We start from the raw sequence: 17,622 nt of genomic DNA, 5'->3' as shown, positions 1-17,622 counted from the left end.
GACAGAATTAAGCTTTTTTTTTTTTTAATATAATAATAATAATAAAGACCCACAACTCAGTGACGGTTCATTTTGGCCACTACAGGAAAATGAATTAGGAGCATCCAAAGAATAGAATAGTAAAATACCAAGTATCTTTCAAAACGTGTAGGATCTCTTTTTTTTTTTTTCCGGCAAAGTGGCCCTTACAGCTATACTTTTTCACATGTGATGCAGAGCACTTCTGTGTGTCAGACTTTTCTTTTTCCAGTTTCTTCACGTTGCTTGCTAAGGAAGAAAAAGAAAAGACTGTAATAACTAAATTTTATATCATTTCTGAACTGGATGCTGCTATTGCCTTTCTAGGTGAAAGACGTCATAGCCCAGATGTATRTGCCTATTGGATTTTTCAAAATAAACTATGTAACATCATAGCATATTAGAATCATCAATAGTAGTATGTTATTGTAAATATATGAGACAACAATTGCAGAGAAAATTAATGTCTATCATTAAATTAACTGCTTGTAGTTTGAAAAAGTCCCAAGAACTTAGGTAAGATAAGCTTAGATAAGCTTTTGAGCATACAAGCCCTTCCTAACTAGTATCACTAATGCTAACAATTTTTCTAAATAGTGATAATGCTAATTCTTTTAAAGAAGAAGGGAAAGAAGACTGAAGAAATGCATCTACTTCATAACTATATTTGGTAGCATTTACATCTACAGTTCTTATCTGTAGAACTCATTCACTGTAAAATTATCATGGAGTTAATTCATATGAGACTGTCAYGGCATTTAAGCCATGGTAAGTTTGCTAGCAGAAAACAAGTGGACGATAGTATTGTAGCATCAAGTGTTGATATATACTTCGGCAAACCTCACTGACCTGCATTATTTCATCTCATTAGCACTGTGAATTTGTCCAGCACGTGTGCTGTACACTGTAGTCACCAGTTGAGCCACAAGAAACCACTATTAATAGCAATATGTGCTATATATAATAGCATATATTATATGTAGTTATGTATTTACTCTTCAGTCTGTATGTAGTGTAACACCCTGAAACAGTGATAGATTTTGAAGGACCCTTCTTGAAGGCCAGAGAAGCGGGACTGAATAAAGTTAATCTAAATAACCTCACAGTCCTGATAGCTGTAGTCAGTAATTCTCCTACCAACATGAAGAAAGTAACACTTGAGCTCATCTGCTTCTTCAGAAGAATAAAGCACTAGAGGGAAAGATGCTAAGCATCAATACCTGRCAAGGAAAGCAAAGTACACCAGCTTTGCTGTGAAATTTCAAGAATCCACCTTCTGGTCTTCACTACCTCTTCAGACTGATGCTGAAGAAAAGCATAAACTTCTTTCCTCTCTCCCTTGTGCATGTTATTAAATGCCTCTTGAACTTTTTTTTCCTGCTGCTCTGTTACTCTTTGTGTGCTTTCACCAGAAGAAAGGGAATAGATTATAATAATATTGTAGCACCAATGCTGTCATGTTTACAGTAGTCTTAGTCCAACATAATGATTTGATTAATATGACTTTTTCACTTACTAAAATTAAAAATACTTAAATTTTCCTGGGATTTTGTGCCTTTGGGATGATTTTTTTTCATCTTGTTTCTTTAGCTGTGTTTTTSTGCAGGAAATGTGGAGGAATAAAATGTGTCTTCACTAAGAGACAAGGGCAAAAAATTAATGCAGTGAGTCATCACAGTCACTCCTGCACATACTTACAATCAATAAGTCCTACAGAGGTAATGTGTTTGTTAAAGGGCTATTGTTCCTTAAATCACTGATGGTAGTTCTCCTAAAACTTAAGTTGGTATTTTTGTTTTTTTCTTTTTTTCTTTTTTTTTGTTTTCTTTTTCTCCCTGCAGTATAGTCATTATCAGTGAGATTTGATATTTCAAAGTTTGATATCTGAACAGCCTTGAGGAAGCTTTCARAAATTTCTGGCATACAAAATAAGAAATCTTAATGAGAGTTTTAGAGATAAACCAATCATTCATAGTGCAGAGAAGATGCATGCTAATTTAGTGTGGTTTGGATGGCTAGAATTCACAAGCTACCAAAGTAGTTTAGACAGTGTTGAGTTACCTGCAGAAAAGAGGTTTCCTTGCTTTAATTAAATTGTTGATAGAGAGAGATCTTTTAAAACATTAAAACTTTCCTTTCTTTTGCAGCCTCTTTTCCTTATAGTTATATATCACCCAGAAGCTGTATGTGTTGGTAGTAGTAACAAGATAAGSAGAGATGTATTGTCTTTACCAGAGGGTAAAATCTCGATCCCGCTGAGGTTAATGGGAATATTGCCACCAATATCAGATCTTGAATAAAAGAAGATGTACCCTTTAGTTGTTTTGAGTTTTCTAGCGGGAACAATTATTGTGACAGTAAACTTAGAGACTAATCAGCAATGTCTGTATCACATGCAGAAGTTTGAAGGTTTTTTAGGGAGAGAAACAAAAGCTCTTCTGAGTCAAGTCAGACTTTAGTCCATTTTGTAACAAGATATGGTTTGGTTTATATATTTGATGTTCAACTCAGGTATTTATCATCTTAGCATGAAAAGATAAAATTATTTTTTAGTTGATAAAGCAAAAATAATTGTAGTCATCTCTGCTAAGATTTGATTGTGACCTTTTAAACATTTATCGCTCCAATTTAGTATTTCTGAATTTGTATACTTTAGTGTCAAAATAATTATTTCCTGCCTCTTTCCCCCCCATAAAGYGCTTTCTAGAGAGAACTATTAATGACTACCCTGCTTTCATTCCCCTTGCTTCCAATCTATATTAATTTTCTGGTTGTTGGACTTCTGAAGATGATCACTTTTTTTTTTTTTTTTGAATATGTGAATGACTTCTAGCTTATTTATTTGCTTAAATAATTGCAAAAGAGACTTCAATTCTGTGGTCTTATTTCAGCTTTACAGAGGGTATCTAAGCTGAGGGTTTATCACAGCAGTGTGTCTTCTCTCTAATACAGACAAYAAATACAGCAGTGACTTGAGGAAAGCTATTCTTTTTTGTCTCCGTAGAAATACTGCAGCACAGTCCAGCTTGATTCTGGAATAGACTACAGGAAACGAGTGCTTCCTGCTGCTGGAAAACTTTACTACCTGTAAGTTGATCTRTGATGAGATATTTGCTGTCTTTTTCTTCCTTATTAGCCATTAATTTCCTAGTCAATAGGAAATGAAAAATGTGTAATACAATTAGCAGAGTGTGACTTTTCCTTTCTTTGCCTTCTGGTCCGTTTTGTTCAGCAAACCGCCTTCCATTATGCCTTGATATTAACTTCATTAAACTACATTTTCAGTATCCACACTAGCATCATTTATAATGTGTGACTGAATAAAAWCTAATTAGATTTTTTGGGGAGGTGTGGTGTTTGGAGAACTGAAGTGACAGATGGTTAGAAAGTAATGAATATCCTCTTGTAAGGATTGCACAATTCTCTTATAATAGAAGAACATCCTTATTGTATTTAAGCAATTAAGTATTTATAGAAATCCAATGACAAGGATTCAGTTAATATTGGGTGTTTCTAGTACAGTGAATTAAAAAAAACCCTCCTATTTTGACAGATTAATTGTTTCTGTTTATCATGACAAATTTACTTTCTCTCTTTAATTTATATTTGCAAATAAAACATATTTAAAGAATGCATTCACAGTTCTACTTTCAGTTATGTATCTGTGTAATGAAAACATCTTCTCTTTYATTTAAAATAATCTCAATGATAGCTTAAAATGAGATTTATAACCACAGTATACTTCAACACAATGTATAGTATTGTTTTAAAGATAAAGCATGTTTCCATTAGTAAAGGCACAGTATTTTCACTGATGTKATGGATATTTGAAGTGAAATATCCCTATATCACCTTATGAAGTTCTAGTTGTTTGTGTGGAAGAAGGAAGTACTACTTAGTAAAATTACAACAGTGAATTGTTTCTGAAGTATGCATTTTGTAAAGTGATGGGAGTTAAATGCCAGATTTCTTCCCCATTTTCTTTGAAATGCCTGTGTTGAAATGTTATCCTCTACTACAACTTTTAAGGTGTAACATTTACTATTGTTATTTGCACATGCTTAGGCACCAACTCATCTCTTTCTATTCTGGAAGGTAATGACATCCTTCTATWGACGGAAAATGTATGTCAGATATATACAGGTTTGTATGCACAAACAAGGTGTCACCCTATAAACTCGGTATGCTTAGCATCTGTGAAAAGTAACTCTTGTTTCTTATTGTTGCCTAGTTCCAGTTTCTTTGATAAAGTTTTCTGATGTTTTCTTAGAAATACTGTTTGAAGTAGCCACTGTCATCTCAAAGCTGCTCTTCTAGGCACTTGTTCTGATGTTTACATAGCTGCCCTTAAGGCTCAGCTTGCTGTGCCCCTCGTGCTCTGCGACCTCCTGTTTGATAGATAACCATAACCCTTTCTCATTGCCTGTACTCTGAGGAGATGGAAGACCATCCTTGCGGTGGCCAGCAGGCAACAGGCTTACCATGGCACCTACAGCCTCAGCTCCCAGAGGAGAGAGAATGTAAAAATAAGCCCCAGGAGTAGTGTCCCACTGGAATATTTCAGGGTGTTCTGTGGCAAAACTTCTGACCAGAGGGGTAGCAGAGATTGGTGCCAAGTCTCTCCCCTGTTCTCTTGTTGGAAGGATGTTGGTTATCTCTAGAGCTCTTCATGCAATGCAACAGGAAGAAGTAAAAAAAAAAGAGAAAAATCCTTTAGCTGCTCATGGAAATAAGATAGCTTGTTCCATCTTCTTTTCTATCTGTCAATCTTTGACAGAATCGCATTCGTTCTTCTGTTCAAACTTGCTCATTGGGACTTTCAGTCCTGCAGAACCCAGCTTAGTGTTCTGGTTATTAAAAAATGTGCTGTAAAATGTTTTGCTACAGATTTTTGAAATTTCAGTCATGTCCCTAAAAGAAAATGTTCTTTTCCTACATGCTTACAGTCTGGTTTTAATGGATATAGTATCATAATCTTTTAAAAAATCCTCTTGTTGCTTCATAATCTGCGTACTCTTTTTTTTTCATTTGAAATATGCAACTGGAGGTTGGTTAAAGCTGTTTTATACCCACCTGAAAGCAATCAGTATAACATAATTACAAGGTTCCTGATCAAAGCAACTTCCTTGATCTCAGTCTCAGGATTCTGTTTTCAAAACAAATTTTCTTGGCATCATATTTGAGCATTTCTTCCTGTAGCCTTTATATAAAAGTTTTTGATACATATGTGCCTACACATGTGCACACATTGATATAGATAGGGTCTTCCCACCTTTATGACTTGTTTCTGGTTTGTCTATTCCTATTCATTTGTCGTTTTATCACAGGAAAACACTGCTGAAATATCAGTGTTAAGAAGAAAATTTTTAGAAAGTTTAAAACTTTATTTACATGAATTCAAAATTTTTGTAACTTCCCATTCAGAAAAGAGGGTTTTTTTAAGATTTGAAATGGCACTTGCTGAACTCATGGGATTTTTTTTTCTTTTTCTTTTTTTTTCCTCCTTTCCAAATTCTGTTACGCATACCAGCTTTGCTGTAGCTAATCTTGAACTCAGAAGTGGTTTTGATTCAGTTCTGTTGCTGATGTTTTWAAGGTGCTTAAGGCCTAATGAACAAGAAAGTAATTGTATGACAYGCTGATCATCACTCTTTATTTAGAAGAAGTCTAGAACTATGTTAAGCAATGCAACTTGAGTCAACTCATGGACTTTTAATGCAAACTAGATTATACAAACTTCARTGAAGTTTTATGTATCTGAATTCTAGTCTATGATGTACTGCAGCTTTAACTTACTATTCACAGTTTTCAAATTCAGCTAGACATTTATCCTCTTTGGGGATGAAGCACACAGAAATGTTGGCCATAAAAACCCTATAGTGATCAAAAATATTCTGTGATCAACTGATCTGCAGTTCTTGTGGAAGATGAATATAAATTTTGCTTATGCTCTGAGCACAGGTATTTTCTATGGGACTTCACTGGCTGTGATTGATCTTTTCCCAAACTGTATTTAGGGGGAAAAAAAATTAAGTTCAAAATACTGGAATGATCTCTGCATTAGAAGTTTTAACTTAATTTTGCAAATTATTTGATCAATAGAATCAGTTAACTTGATTTTTTTTTTTTTTTTTAAGGAAAGCTGCCCCAATTTTAATTTCACAAAGTCCTCTCTCAGAAATTTGAAAGGATACTTCTTTAGATGCTTGACTGCCTTGCCTTGTCTATTTGCTCTTATTTTGCATGCAAGATAGAGCCAGAAGCCTTTTTTCTCATTGTGTACACATAGTGTTAATGGATCTGCTCTGCCTGTATTGCCTCATTACTGGAAACAGCTCAAAACACAGAAGTCTTTCAGTGTATGCAAATAAGGCAGAATCATCTACCTGAGAGTTAATATTCTCTACTTTTAAGTGTATTCTAAATCTAATGTTTGTATTTAGAGCATAACATCCTGTTCTCTCTTTTTTTTTATGGGCAAAAAGCTAAGCAGGCTCAGGCAGCTGTTTGATGTTGGCTTCAAGTGTTATTAATTTCATATTCTATTATTCTTTTCACTGTAGCACAAGTGAAGCTGATGTGGAGGCTGTCATGGATAAGTTGTTTGATGAGCTGGCTCAGAAACAAAATGATTGTACGTAAGTTAATTTCTCTTGAAAAAGAATACATTTAGAACACAATGCCCAATCTCCACTGACCAATTAATAAGTTCCATTGCTGTATATGGGTTGATGCCACACTCAAGTGGCAGTCATTGTATCAGCATTTTGTCTAATTTATGTGTTGAATCATGTGCTATTATTCATCAAGCTATGCATTTCCTATCTGTAAGAGATGAATTTTATAGTAATTATCCAGAGAAGATTGAGTCTTTGTTCATGTTCCCATAGTAACTAGACCAAGGATTCTAAAAGTGCAAGGCAGAGAGCTGAGGCTGAATAAAGCGTGTGGAACCATTGCAGACTTCACATTTGAAGAGCTGTGTGACAGAGTGAGTACCCAGTCAAATCTAGATCAGTTAATGCTCAGACTTTTCACAGTTAAAAAAAAATGCTATTTTCCCAAGTCGTACTAAATTAAAAGAGCTTTTTAAACTTGCAAAAAGATTTTGAATGTAAAAAGAAAAAAAAAGAACAAACTCCTGAAAAGAAGTCATTTGCTTTTAAATGATACAGTAAATTCACTCTTAATTATATCACAGATTCCCTTTAAAAATCCAAATTCAGTTGTGTCTGGTGTAACACTATTATTGGAATATGAGTAGTCACAATGTATCAATTTGTAAATAGTATTCAAATACTATTTTTGAAACTTGAGATTGAAGTTGCTACTCAAGAAAAGGAGAAGTGATCCTTATACCACTAGAGTAATGCTCTACTTCTGCTCCAGTCTGTCCTTGCATGCCTTAGTTGTGACTAGGTGTGTAGGTGCTGCTCAGTCCCAGACCTTTCCAAAAATATTGCCATATTTTGCTAAATACTGCCAAATTCTCTGCTAGATTTGTGTTGTTATCCTATTTGGGATATGATTCTGTGTTTGTATATGACCTCAAGTCAGTTTGAATAAAGGCCCCAGAAGCTGAGCTTCTGAGCTCAGTTGCAGCTGAGAGATGCGACAACATCTCTATTGACATCTGAAGTTATTGCTAACTGATCATGACTCTAAAATGGTTGATAGCATCTTTTATTCAAGATGTTACACACTCCTTTAATTGTAAGATCATGTTTTCACTTGCTTGTAACTACCAAGGTGCTAATTATTTGAACAGGAATTTCACTGGTTATGTTTCAGATTGTAGGTTTTGGCTTTTGTTTGTCTTTAGTTTCAGACAAATCCAATTTGATTTTTTTTGTTTCGTTTCCATTCTCACAAAAGAATGGAAATATGTCATGCATAATACAATGTACTGTTCACTAAAATTTTTAAGACTTTTTCTTAACTGTATTATAGTATCTTTTTATGTATCAGGAAAAGGTAGTGTGACAATGCTGTCAGCACATACTTGTAAAATTCTTTAGCCTAATGTATGTCTATTAAACTTACGTGGGATGATAAATCACTTCTAATGAGATGTGCTCTGGAAGATTCTGATCCTGTGGGAACTGGYGGATTCAGAACATCTTAGTGTAAAGTAGTTAAGGTGCTTGGTTTACTATCAAAACAAGCAAAGAGTCCTTATGAAACAACATTTAGAAAAAAAATCATCTAAACAGTCTTGTTACGTTGGTCACTCAGAACTTCAGAAGTTATGCTATCCTAATTCAGATACCTTCTGCAGATGAATTATAGTCTTTATTAAGATAATCACATGCTTAAAATTAACACAACATATCGTACAAAGGTTTTGCTTTAACAGCTTCCTCAGTCATTGTGGCTGTACCTTATTCTCTTTACATAAGCCTTCATTTGTTTTCTCTCTTCAAATAATTTGTTATTATAATTTTTTTGCCCTAATTTTTCTCTTGAGGTCACTGATTTACGTCTGTAGATATTACATTAATGTATTGGTAAGATGGTATGCCTGTACTCATTTTATAGAGAGAGAGAGAGAAGTAAATCATGAACTTCAAAATTGTCTGTTAAATTTGGATGATTGGCTTGGGGTGCCTCTAACCTCTTTTTTTTTTTTCAATGAATGTAAAGTTTTTTTTTAGCAATGTATAGATATAATAAAAAATCGCCATTGACCTGAGCTGCTTTCAAGAGTTTAGTCCTTCAGTGAATCAAGCCCTCAAATCAGGAATCTGGAAAATTTCAAAATTGGATGACATTCTGTGGGAAATTTGGATTTGCCGTTTCTTCCATTTTGCTCCATTCCCCTCCCTGTTTCCTTTAAACCCTTTGCTAAAGGCAGAAGAAATATCCAGGATGAATTCAGTTGTCAAACCATGAGACTATGTTCCTTCTGCCTGAGGTCTTCCAARGTTTGTTTGAAAAATCTATAAAATAGCATCTTTTTTCATAGACTGATAAGTCATTCCCATTGATGCCACAGAAGAAAGAGAAAAATTGGTTGGATCTAGAGGAGTGCATACATGATTTTTAGCCAAAACAAAATGAAGCCAAACCAAGAAGAAAACAAAACTCAAAATCAGGAGGCATTCAACATGTTTAGAAATATCAGGTCATTTAAATATACTCAAGTAATCTGGATAATAAAGAATAGTGTTTGTGGAGGGATAAAGCAGAAAGCTGCAGGAGACATATCTGTAAGTTATTTGTTAATGGTTATGAGTCAGATAGTAGAAAATTGACAGGTAACGAGAGTGCAACTATTAAAAACAAATGAAGAAGGGGAGGGCAGACAGATTGTGAGGTTTGAGAAAGGTGTAATGAGAAGGAAGAAAGTCCAACAAGAATATGTTGGAGGGGAGTTGTTGGCTTTGTGGCTACAGTGAATCTGCAGATTTGTATGAAATATTGAAACAAAGTCTTATGGAAGAGCAGATGGTATGAACGGACACYGGGATGGAGAGGACAACACGAAACTTTCTAGCTGGAGCCTGTTGCTCCTAGGAGGACGCCCTAGGTAGAGGCATGCAGTTTGAAGTTCGTATTTAGGAACATCTTAAACGTACATGGTAATACAGTTGAAAACAAGATTTGTAGTTGATTTTATGTCAGTGATGAGACGTGGTGACAAGCAAGATAAATAGAAAATTTACATTAATGGGGAAAATGATATAATTGATATTACTGAAACCTCTAGGGACAATTCACAAGATAAGAATTTGAAATGGATGCTTACAGCCTGTTTAAAGACAGAGTAGCCAAAACAGATGTAGGATAGGATGCAAGGTTAAAAATGCTGCTGCCTGCCTTAAAGTTAACTAATGCAAAGATCTTGGATATGTATTAATCAGTGTGCTAACTAATAAATCCAAGAGGGTGGTACTGACGTGGGTCTGTTGCAAACAGCATAAGACACAACCTTTCTTAAGCAGTTGGGTGCGAAGTGTGTGAAGAAAAATTATGGTTGCATGGGAAGACTTATGCTATAGATGAAATGCAGAAAAATGTAAAATCTAATTAGCCTAAAATTGCAAATTATAATTGTCCAGCATAAAAAATAMTGCATTCAATACAAGGTCATTTTGGTTTGAGTTGCTTTATGATGGCACATAGTGATCAGATCATCTTGAAATTTGTGGTTGCTTAGGGACCCTCTTCATAATTTTCTTATATTCAGTATGACCAAAAGATAGTTCCAAAGTGCACATTTGAGGGTTCAGAAAGAGTAATTTTCAAAAACACAAGGAAAATATGACCAAAACTAACTGGAAAGGAAAGTGTAAACAAAGCCTATGAATCTAAAGGACTTTATGAGGAAGCAGATGCTAAAAAAAGTATGCCCTGCATCACTGTCAAGACAAATAATACAGAATAAATGGCAACTAATTAAGAAGTGCAGAAAAATTAAAGAGAAGCTAAAGGTAAGGGACAAATATCATGCCTGYTCAGCTATGAGGGTTTTTAAAGTGATGTAGGAGTTTAGATACGGTTTATATTATCTGAATATTACTGGCTTGTTCCTAGATGGAGATGGCTGCGCTTCTAGCAATGGTGTAGAARAGTGAAAAGGTTTTTCTTAAATTATTTTGTTCTGAATGAAACAGAGTGAAATATTTGTTTCACTAAAGGACAGTAAAATAATTTTCAGTCTATTGGTAACTTGAGAGTATGTTAAAAATACCCTGCAAATATGTTTCAAGTTACCCGAGTCCTGGAAAAGCAGGCTGAGATCTCTGACAAGTTGTTTGTCTTTCATAAATGTTGGAGTGCAAGAGAAAGTCCAGAGTGCTAGAAGAGTGCTAATAGTATATCAATATTGTAAAAAAATCCAGAAACAGAATGACCTGGATAACTACAAACTGTCAGTCACTGGATTCACACCATAGATTAAAAAATGGAAACAAAAAGAATTCCGTAATTTTTGTCAAAAAGGTTGACTTTTATATATACCCTTTTTTAAAAGAAATTGGTGTTTCACAATGTGAACAAAGTACATGTTAAATGGATCAAGAAGTTAGATAAATAACATACAAAAATATTATTAGTGAAGGATTTTTGTTGACTATAGTATTTCTAATGAGCTTACACAAGTCTTCCTACCAAGCATAATACAACCTTTTTTTTCCCTTCATCAGTTTCAGATATAACACAAATGCTAAATCAGATTTGTTGTAAATCCAAATACTGCTTTGTATACRGTGGGAGTGGAGAGGAAATGAAAATAGGGATGCTACATGCAATAGCATACTTCCTGGTGGAACAGGGGACTTTGAGAGRGAGAAGGAGAGAATTTGTTTTGTTTTGGCTTTTTTGATATAGGTAACAAAATCTTGCATCTTTGTTTTGGGAACACARGTCATACCTACAGGGGGGAGGAGACTGTGTCCTAGTAGTGACTTTGAAATAGATGGAAGTGTTGTAATGGAAAAGCAGCTCAAAATGAGCTTCCTGTCTAGTGTGTGTTTTAAGACATAATTTCATCTGGGTTGGATGGGATGGAAATAAACAGGAGAGTAGAGAAGTGACTTTAATTTTGAAAACTTCTCAGTGAGGTTATAGCAGAGTTAGGTACAGTTTTGATGTCAAAATTTTAGAAAAGATACTGAAAAATCTGAACGAACAAGAAAAAGCTGCAAAAATTATTGGAGCTGGAGAATTTGTGCCCTCAAATGAAAGACTTTGGAGCTCRATTTGTTGAGCTTATCAAAAAGAAGATTGAAAGGTGATTTCTGACATACAACTGCCTTCACAGAAAAAATATAGATATTAATGGACTCCTAAATCTAGCAGAGGACATCATGAAGACCAGATACTACAGAGATTTAGACCAAAAAAAAAAAAAAAAAAAAAAAAAAAAAAAAAAAAAAAAAAAAAAAAGACTCATTTGAAACAGTAAAGGAAATGGCAGGGCTTCCATGTGTTATGTTTCAAAACTAGATATCATTTTAGCTTTAATTTTAGAAATATGCTAGTTCTTAGGCTTAACTGTCTATAAAATTCAGGAAACTGGAGGATTTCATGATCTCTTCTGGTCTTAAGCTGTCTGGATCTCCTAAGGTGAGAGAGTCGGGGGCCCTGCTGTGGTGTGGCTAGTGGCTCTGCAGTGGCTCATGCAGCAGGCAAGAGTTCAGCTCGCCCACTGCAGCCCTCGGGGCAAAAAGCCCAGTGCCTCCAAGGGGATCACCTGGGCTATCAGCTGCCTGCGTTCAGCCCAGTCACGCTTTTGGAAGGTGGATCTTTAGCCTGTGGCTAATCTACGTAGTGAGGGCTGACTGCAGTTTTCCAATGCTTGTAACTTCCTCAGATTTGAGTGGAGTTTCACAAAAGGAGTGTGAGACATACCCCTGATACCAGCGCAACCTTTTTTCCAAATTTGACATTCTTGGTCCAYGGTGTGGAAACACTACACTTCCTCTTTGAGCCCTTAGTAAAAGAAAACTTAACGTGAGCAGCAAGGTCTGCAGTAACTAACTGAAACTTCTACAAATAAATACGCACTGACACACACAGACATTCATATTCATGCATTCAAGTCAGTTTGAAGCTTCCACACAGAATGGAAAACAGTAGGGTAGCTAATATAGGAAGCTTTTAAGATGAAAACTAGTTTCACCATGGAAGGTAGATACTGATTCTCTCTAGATTTTATTTACCTATTTACCATCTGGTAAATACAGTATGCAAGACTCCTTTGTGTGTGAAGATATTCTTGCGTTGTCACCATCTTCTGAAAGAAAAATATCATACAATTTGATGTCATACAATACATAATGCAGTTAATTTTAGTTAAACTTCTTCCTTCTAAACTTCTTTCTTCTATTTAATTCATAGTTCTGAAAACATTACATGATTTAGAGTGATTTAGGATAATTAAGTGAGTGCAATGAAGGGAATCTGTTGTTTTTGAAAGTTATTTTTGATTACACTGAATTGTTGTGATGCTATCTTGGAAKATATTACCTGGAGTTTTCTGAAACTGGCATATCCCAGTGCTCATGAAATTCTTGATAATCAGCTTAGCACGAATGAGCAACAGTGTAGTTAAGACGTGGTGAATTTATTACTTTGGCTTGCCATAACCCTTCATGGTTCAAGAAGTAAGAATTTAATTTGAGTTTATGCAAGAGAAAGGATGGATGCTGTTGTTAYGTTGTAGAAGTAGCTTGTCACAATAATGTGAGGACAGAGTCATTTGGATGATAGTGTCTCACAGTCTGGTCGGGGATAACTGTTACGGTGCAATCTATAGTGATAAATATCCAGATCTAAGAACTACATTTACACTAGTTGGTGTAGGATTAAAAAGAGAGATTTGAAGCACTTCAGAGAATTATTTATTTAAATAGTAATTTTTTGTAATACATTTCATCTGAACTTTCTGTAAAACTTTTTCAAATTAGGTGAAGTTTCTTCTGAAATAAAAATAACAATTGAAGAAGCAGTTGGTAACTTCACACTATTTGAAATGTCTCCTAGCTTAAAACAGCTCAAAGTAGCTGTTCCTGTGCTTAGTGCCTGGAGACTTTGGGAGATTGACTTAGTAACCTTCCGGTATTAGTCTTTACTTGTTTGATGCTACTATCAAATTTTTGCATGTCAACAAGTAAGAAAGTATTTCTGTCTAAAAAATAATGTTTCAGATCTTGGTAATTAACAGTTAGCCTTTAATGTGTTTGAACATAAAGTATAAAGAATATGGTATATGTCATACTGATACTTTCTATCAAGTCATCTGCAAAAGGTATCTTGACACATTATTCTTTACATCAGTTTTCAAGTCATAATCTCGCTGTGGAGGAAAATTCCAGGTATCAGCTAATTTAGTTAAGATCAAATCCATAAAGTTAATTTTTTGATTTACTGGCTTATGTGATCATGTGGAAAACTAAGAAATGCTACATGAGAGGATATTAATATATTTTAGTTGCTTTAAAATGAAATAAAAAGCAAATTTTCAAGTCTCTAACATGCCAAGGATTTATCCAACAGTGAGGCTCATTCAAGCATTTGTCATGGCTTGAAAATAGTTACCTGTGCATTAGAATGATTTCCTTTAAATGAGCTTTTTTCTTATCAGTTTCTCCAGTCTAATTTTCCAGGAGAACTGTGTTTGTGTTTTATAAAAAACATTTCTTATCCTACCATCTTTTCTAAAGCCATGGAAAATGAACAAACTTAGCCAGAGAAGGCTGGGAGAGGCACTAAGCACAACACTGATATGCAGTCTCTGAATTTTAGTGCTACCATTAACTTCGCTCATTCTCTGTGGCTGTGGGCAGATAACTTAATTTCTTGCCCTCACTTTCTCCATCTATACATTTACTAATCTAGCTAAGTTGTTGCAAAACATAATTTTTAGGAAATGCTGCATGCCATTTAGCATGTGACTAAAAGATTGCTATTATAGTGGATGCTAAGAAACTGGTTCTTGATACTGAAATACAATTTATTGTTCCTGACAAATTCTAGAAGACTTCTGGATGGATCGGATCTTATAACTCAAACTCAACTATTTTTTTTTTCTTTTTCCAGGAGTAATTTTAAGTATATCCAAAGTTCAGATTAATATATTTTTTAAAAAATAAAATGCTCATACTAACTTGCTGTTAAAATCTCCAGGTCATAAACTAGAGATCATACAAGCATAAGTCATACTGCCTCTTGAGAGTAAAGGTTTGTTTCTCCATGTTTTCACATTAAATTCAGTCTTCGTTAATGATGCCTTAGAAAAGTCGCACTTTTCCCCTCCCCTTTCTTCAGTTTTGTTTTATTTAAACTATTTGCTTAAAAGCTGGTGATTGTGGCAGTTTTGACTTGAACCTTGATCTCATATAAATAATTTAGACAACAATATACATCATTGTATCATTCTTCCTAGGTCAAAAGGAGGTCAATATAGTCTAGCTCACGGTATTGCCTTTCAAAAGCTTGCTCTCACTTATGCATAGCAAATACTGCCCTCTGCTGGTAAAAGTGACTTTTTCGTTTAATATAGTCAAAACGCGTTTAAGTCTTTTCTTTAGAGGCTGAATAACTTTGCTTCGTGGATCATATAGTATTTTCATTAGGTAATTAGGCAATTAAATATATCCTTGCATCCAACCACCAAGTACCAGGCAATGCAGTCTCTTAACGTGAGGGGAAAATGTGTCTATAAAACTTGACTTTGTGGATGGGTAAGCTAAAGAACAAACAGTAATGGTAAATCCAAAAGGTTTAATACAGAAATGCTTTCAAGTCCATAAACTGGTCACTGGAACCTGGGAAAATAAATCAGAGAARTATTACAGTACGCATGTCCTCTTCTTATAATCACCCTAAATAACTGTTACTGGCCACTGTTAGAGGGTATGCAGCTAGATGGATCTTTGGACTGGCTCTTTGTGGACTTTCTTATTTTTAAAGTAATTTAAATAAGGTCATGTTTTCTCACGGAGCTGGAAAAAAAAACAGTGAGGGAATTCAGGTTACTAACCATTAAGCAAACATACTATAACATCACTAAGAAAATAAATTCAATATCCATATCCTGAAAGGCAGTATAACCATATCTTTTTGTTCAGAATATGTTTAGCTGTTCTATAAGTGGCAAAATGTGACATTAATATAAATTAACACAACAAAGAAGTGGCCAAAGGTTTATGTTAGATTCCATTGCAGTGAGCTCACTGCACAGATCACGAGGAAGATCTCACTTGAATAGCTTGTACTTCAAAATGAAAGATGTAACCAGCTATTAAAAAGAAATAAACGCAATTTTCAAGGCACCAGGTAATTTAGGAACGCAAGTCCAGGTCTGTCTTTAAGCTCAGTTGAACTTGAACAGTTGAACAATTGAACCCAAATAACACAAATCAGCTACATTTGTACTTTAATGCTTCTGAATCATTTTGAGAAGGGATTGCTTTCAGCAAGAATTGCTGAATGTGTCCACTCTCTAATCTGATGCTTTCTTTAGGATTGTTAGGTGTAGTTGTAAATACCATGTAAATGCCATGGAGTTGAGCAGAAGTGAGCACCATTTTCAGAAACTTTTTAGAATCATAGTTTTTCTTTTAATCTCTAGTTTTATTCCTAGCAGGAGATTAGCTCTAAAACTTCAGTTTATGCAGCTTCCACTGAAGACAATACTAATAATTAAGTCTCAATAAACACCGAAGACATAAAACAGAATGGTCTGACTATCTATATTACTATGTTACAATATTTCCACCTGAGAGGAGGTTCTCGATGTATTTTGTAAAATATATTTAAGAATTAGATATAGTAACATTTTTTTGGTATAGAAGCTGATTAGCTCTTCTACCCCAGTGTTTATGGATCTCAGATTCCTGCTCTGCTGATGACCCATGTAGGTGTCAATAAAGCTGGAAAATAGCTTACGACAGGTATAGGATAAGGTGCTTTCAACAACAACCTGCAGCAAGGAAATTCCAGAATGGCTGTTGCTAGTGAAATCTTAATTTGCCCCATTTTCTGCAAACACCATGGTTGTGGCAATAAATTCATTACTGTAAGTGAAGTACCTAGCTACTATGATAACAAAAGCATAAGAAGAAAAGCATAATGTTTTCTTCACATAAGCATTTGAAAAGTCCATAGTAAATGAGATCATGTAACACGCCTCCAGTAATGAAAATAAAACCTGCATTGGTAGGTGTGCACTATGTGAGAACCACTGCTCTGTGTACTAGGTATGACGGATCCCGTGGGGAGGGAAGAAGTATCCATTAATGGAATTAAAGACTATATTGTAAAGCATACATCCAAGGGAGTTAAATCATTGATACACAGGCAACTGTTGTCTAACGTGGATGTGTGTTTGACTTTTCAGCCTTAATAACGTTCTTTCAATATAGCCTTCATTTGTGTGACTGCCACTGGAGATGTCACTGGCTTTATTTCTGGTGTCTTGCCTCTGAGAGTAGCCGAAACATACTTTAAAAAATATTTTAAAAGAAGGAACAACAAATGAATCAGCAAATATTTAACAAACAAGTTTTGTAGCCATCATGTCAAGTGGCAGTCAAACAAGTTAAAATAATGCAATTTAAAGTTGCAAGCTGACTCAGACTGCTTAGTTAGGACACCCCAAAATAAAACAATGTATAATTTTAATTTTTCCTCAGTACGCATTCTGATGTGATCTTTAATTACATGATGACATTTCCTCCTCCACAGGATCTCTTCAATAAAAGTTGGTAAGAAATTGCCTTCTTTCTTAAATCCTCAGTTTATTAATTATGCTTTAAATGAAATTCTCATCTTTGCCTCTTAAGTTTACAAGGCTTTCCAGTAGTTATGCATTGCTATCTGTGTCTTCAAATGTCTTCACCAAGATAGCTGTGCCCTCTTTACATTCTTATTTAATGTGCAGTTGCATCATAAATCATGCCTCAGATTTTCATTTCTCTTGAATCATGATCTTGAAGCATTATCCCAACTCCCCGTTGTAACAATCAGCTATACTAGTGATAGAGAGGGGCTCCTCTGGAAACAACACGGAGCTTTATAATGGTTTGGCTTTGCTTACTGTCTATGCCGTAAATGTTACACGGTCTTGAACTGTGTTTTGTTTTAAGGAAGTTTTGG

At 34.9% G+C, this 17,622-nt stretch overlaps 2 protein-coding genes across 5 annotated transcripts in view; one reads left to right on the top strand and one right to left on the bottom strand.

Annotated features, from left to right (window-relative positions):
• The window catches only part of AFG1L (AFG1 like ATPase), a 66,775-nt gene that overhangs the window by 41,736 nt on the left and 7,417 nt on the right, over positions 1 to 17,622 (top strand). For all 3 annotated transcript variants that reach the window (XM_085306899.1, XM_085306898.1, XM_085306897.1), the window contains 3 exons: positions 3,023 to 3,105; positions 6,582 to 6,652; positions 6,909 to 7,009. In XM_085306899.1, coding sequence (XP_085163025.1) covers positions 3,023 to 3,105; positions 6,582 to 6,652; positions 6,909 to 7,009 — 255 coding nt within the window. The remainder of the gene's footprint in view (positions 1 to 3,022; positions 3,106 to 6,581; positions 6,653 to 6,908; positions 7,010 to 17,622) is intronic.
• Positions 12,659 to 17,622, bottom strand: part of LOC146594758 (uncharacterized) — a 38,901-nt gene continuing 33,937 nt past the window's right edge. The window contains exon 6 of one of the 2 annotated variants that reach the window (XM_085306901.1): positions 12,659 to 12,757. In XM_085306901.1, coding sequence (XP_085163027.1) covers positions 12,684 to 12,757 — 74 coding nt within the window. In that variant the 3' untranslated portion in view covers positions 12,659 to 12,683. Of the gene's footprint in view, positions 12,758 to 13,781; positions 13,820 to 17,622 lie in introns of those variants that run through there. The other variant, XM_085306903.1, reaches the window with a different exon arrangement.

Source organism: Rhea americana, unplaced genomic scaffold (genome assembly GCF_003343005.1).
Source record: "Rhea americana isolate MKP2758 unplaced genomic scaffold, rheAme1 scaffold_25, whole genome shotgun sequence".
NCBI classification, from domain to species: Eukaryota; Metazoa; Chordata; class Aves; order Rheiformes; family Rheidae; genus Rhea; species Rhea americana.
Note: the sequence above shows the minus strand (reverse complement) of the source record. Positions and strands in the feature narration are given on the sequence as shown.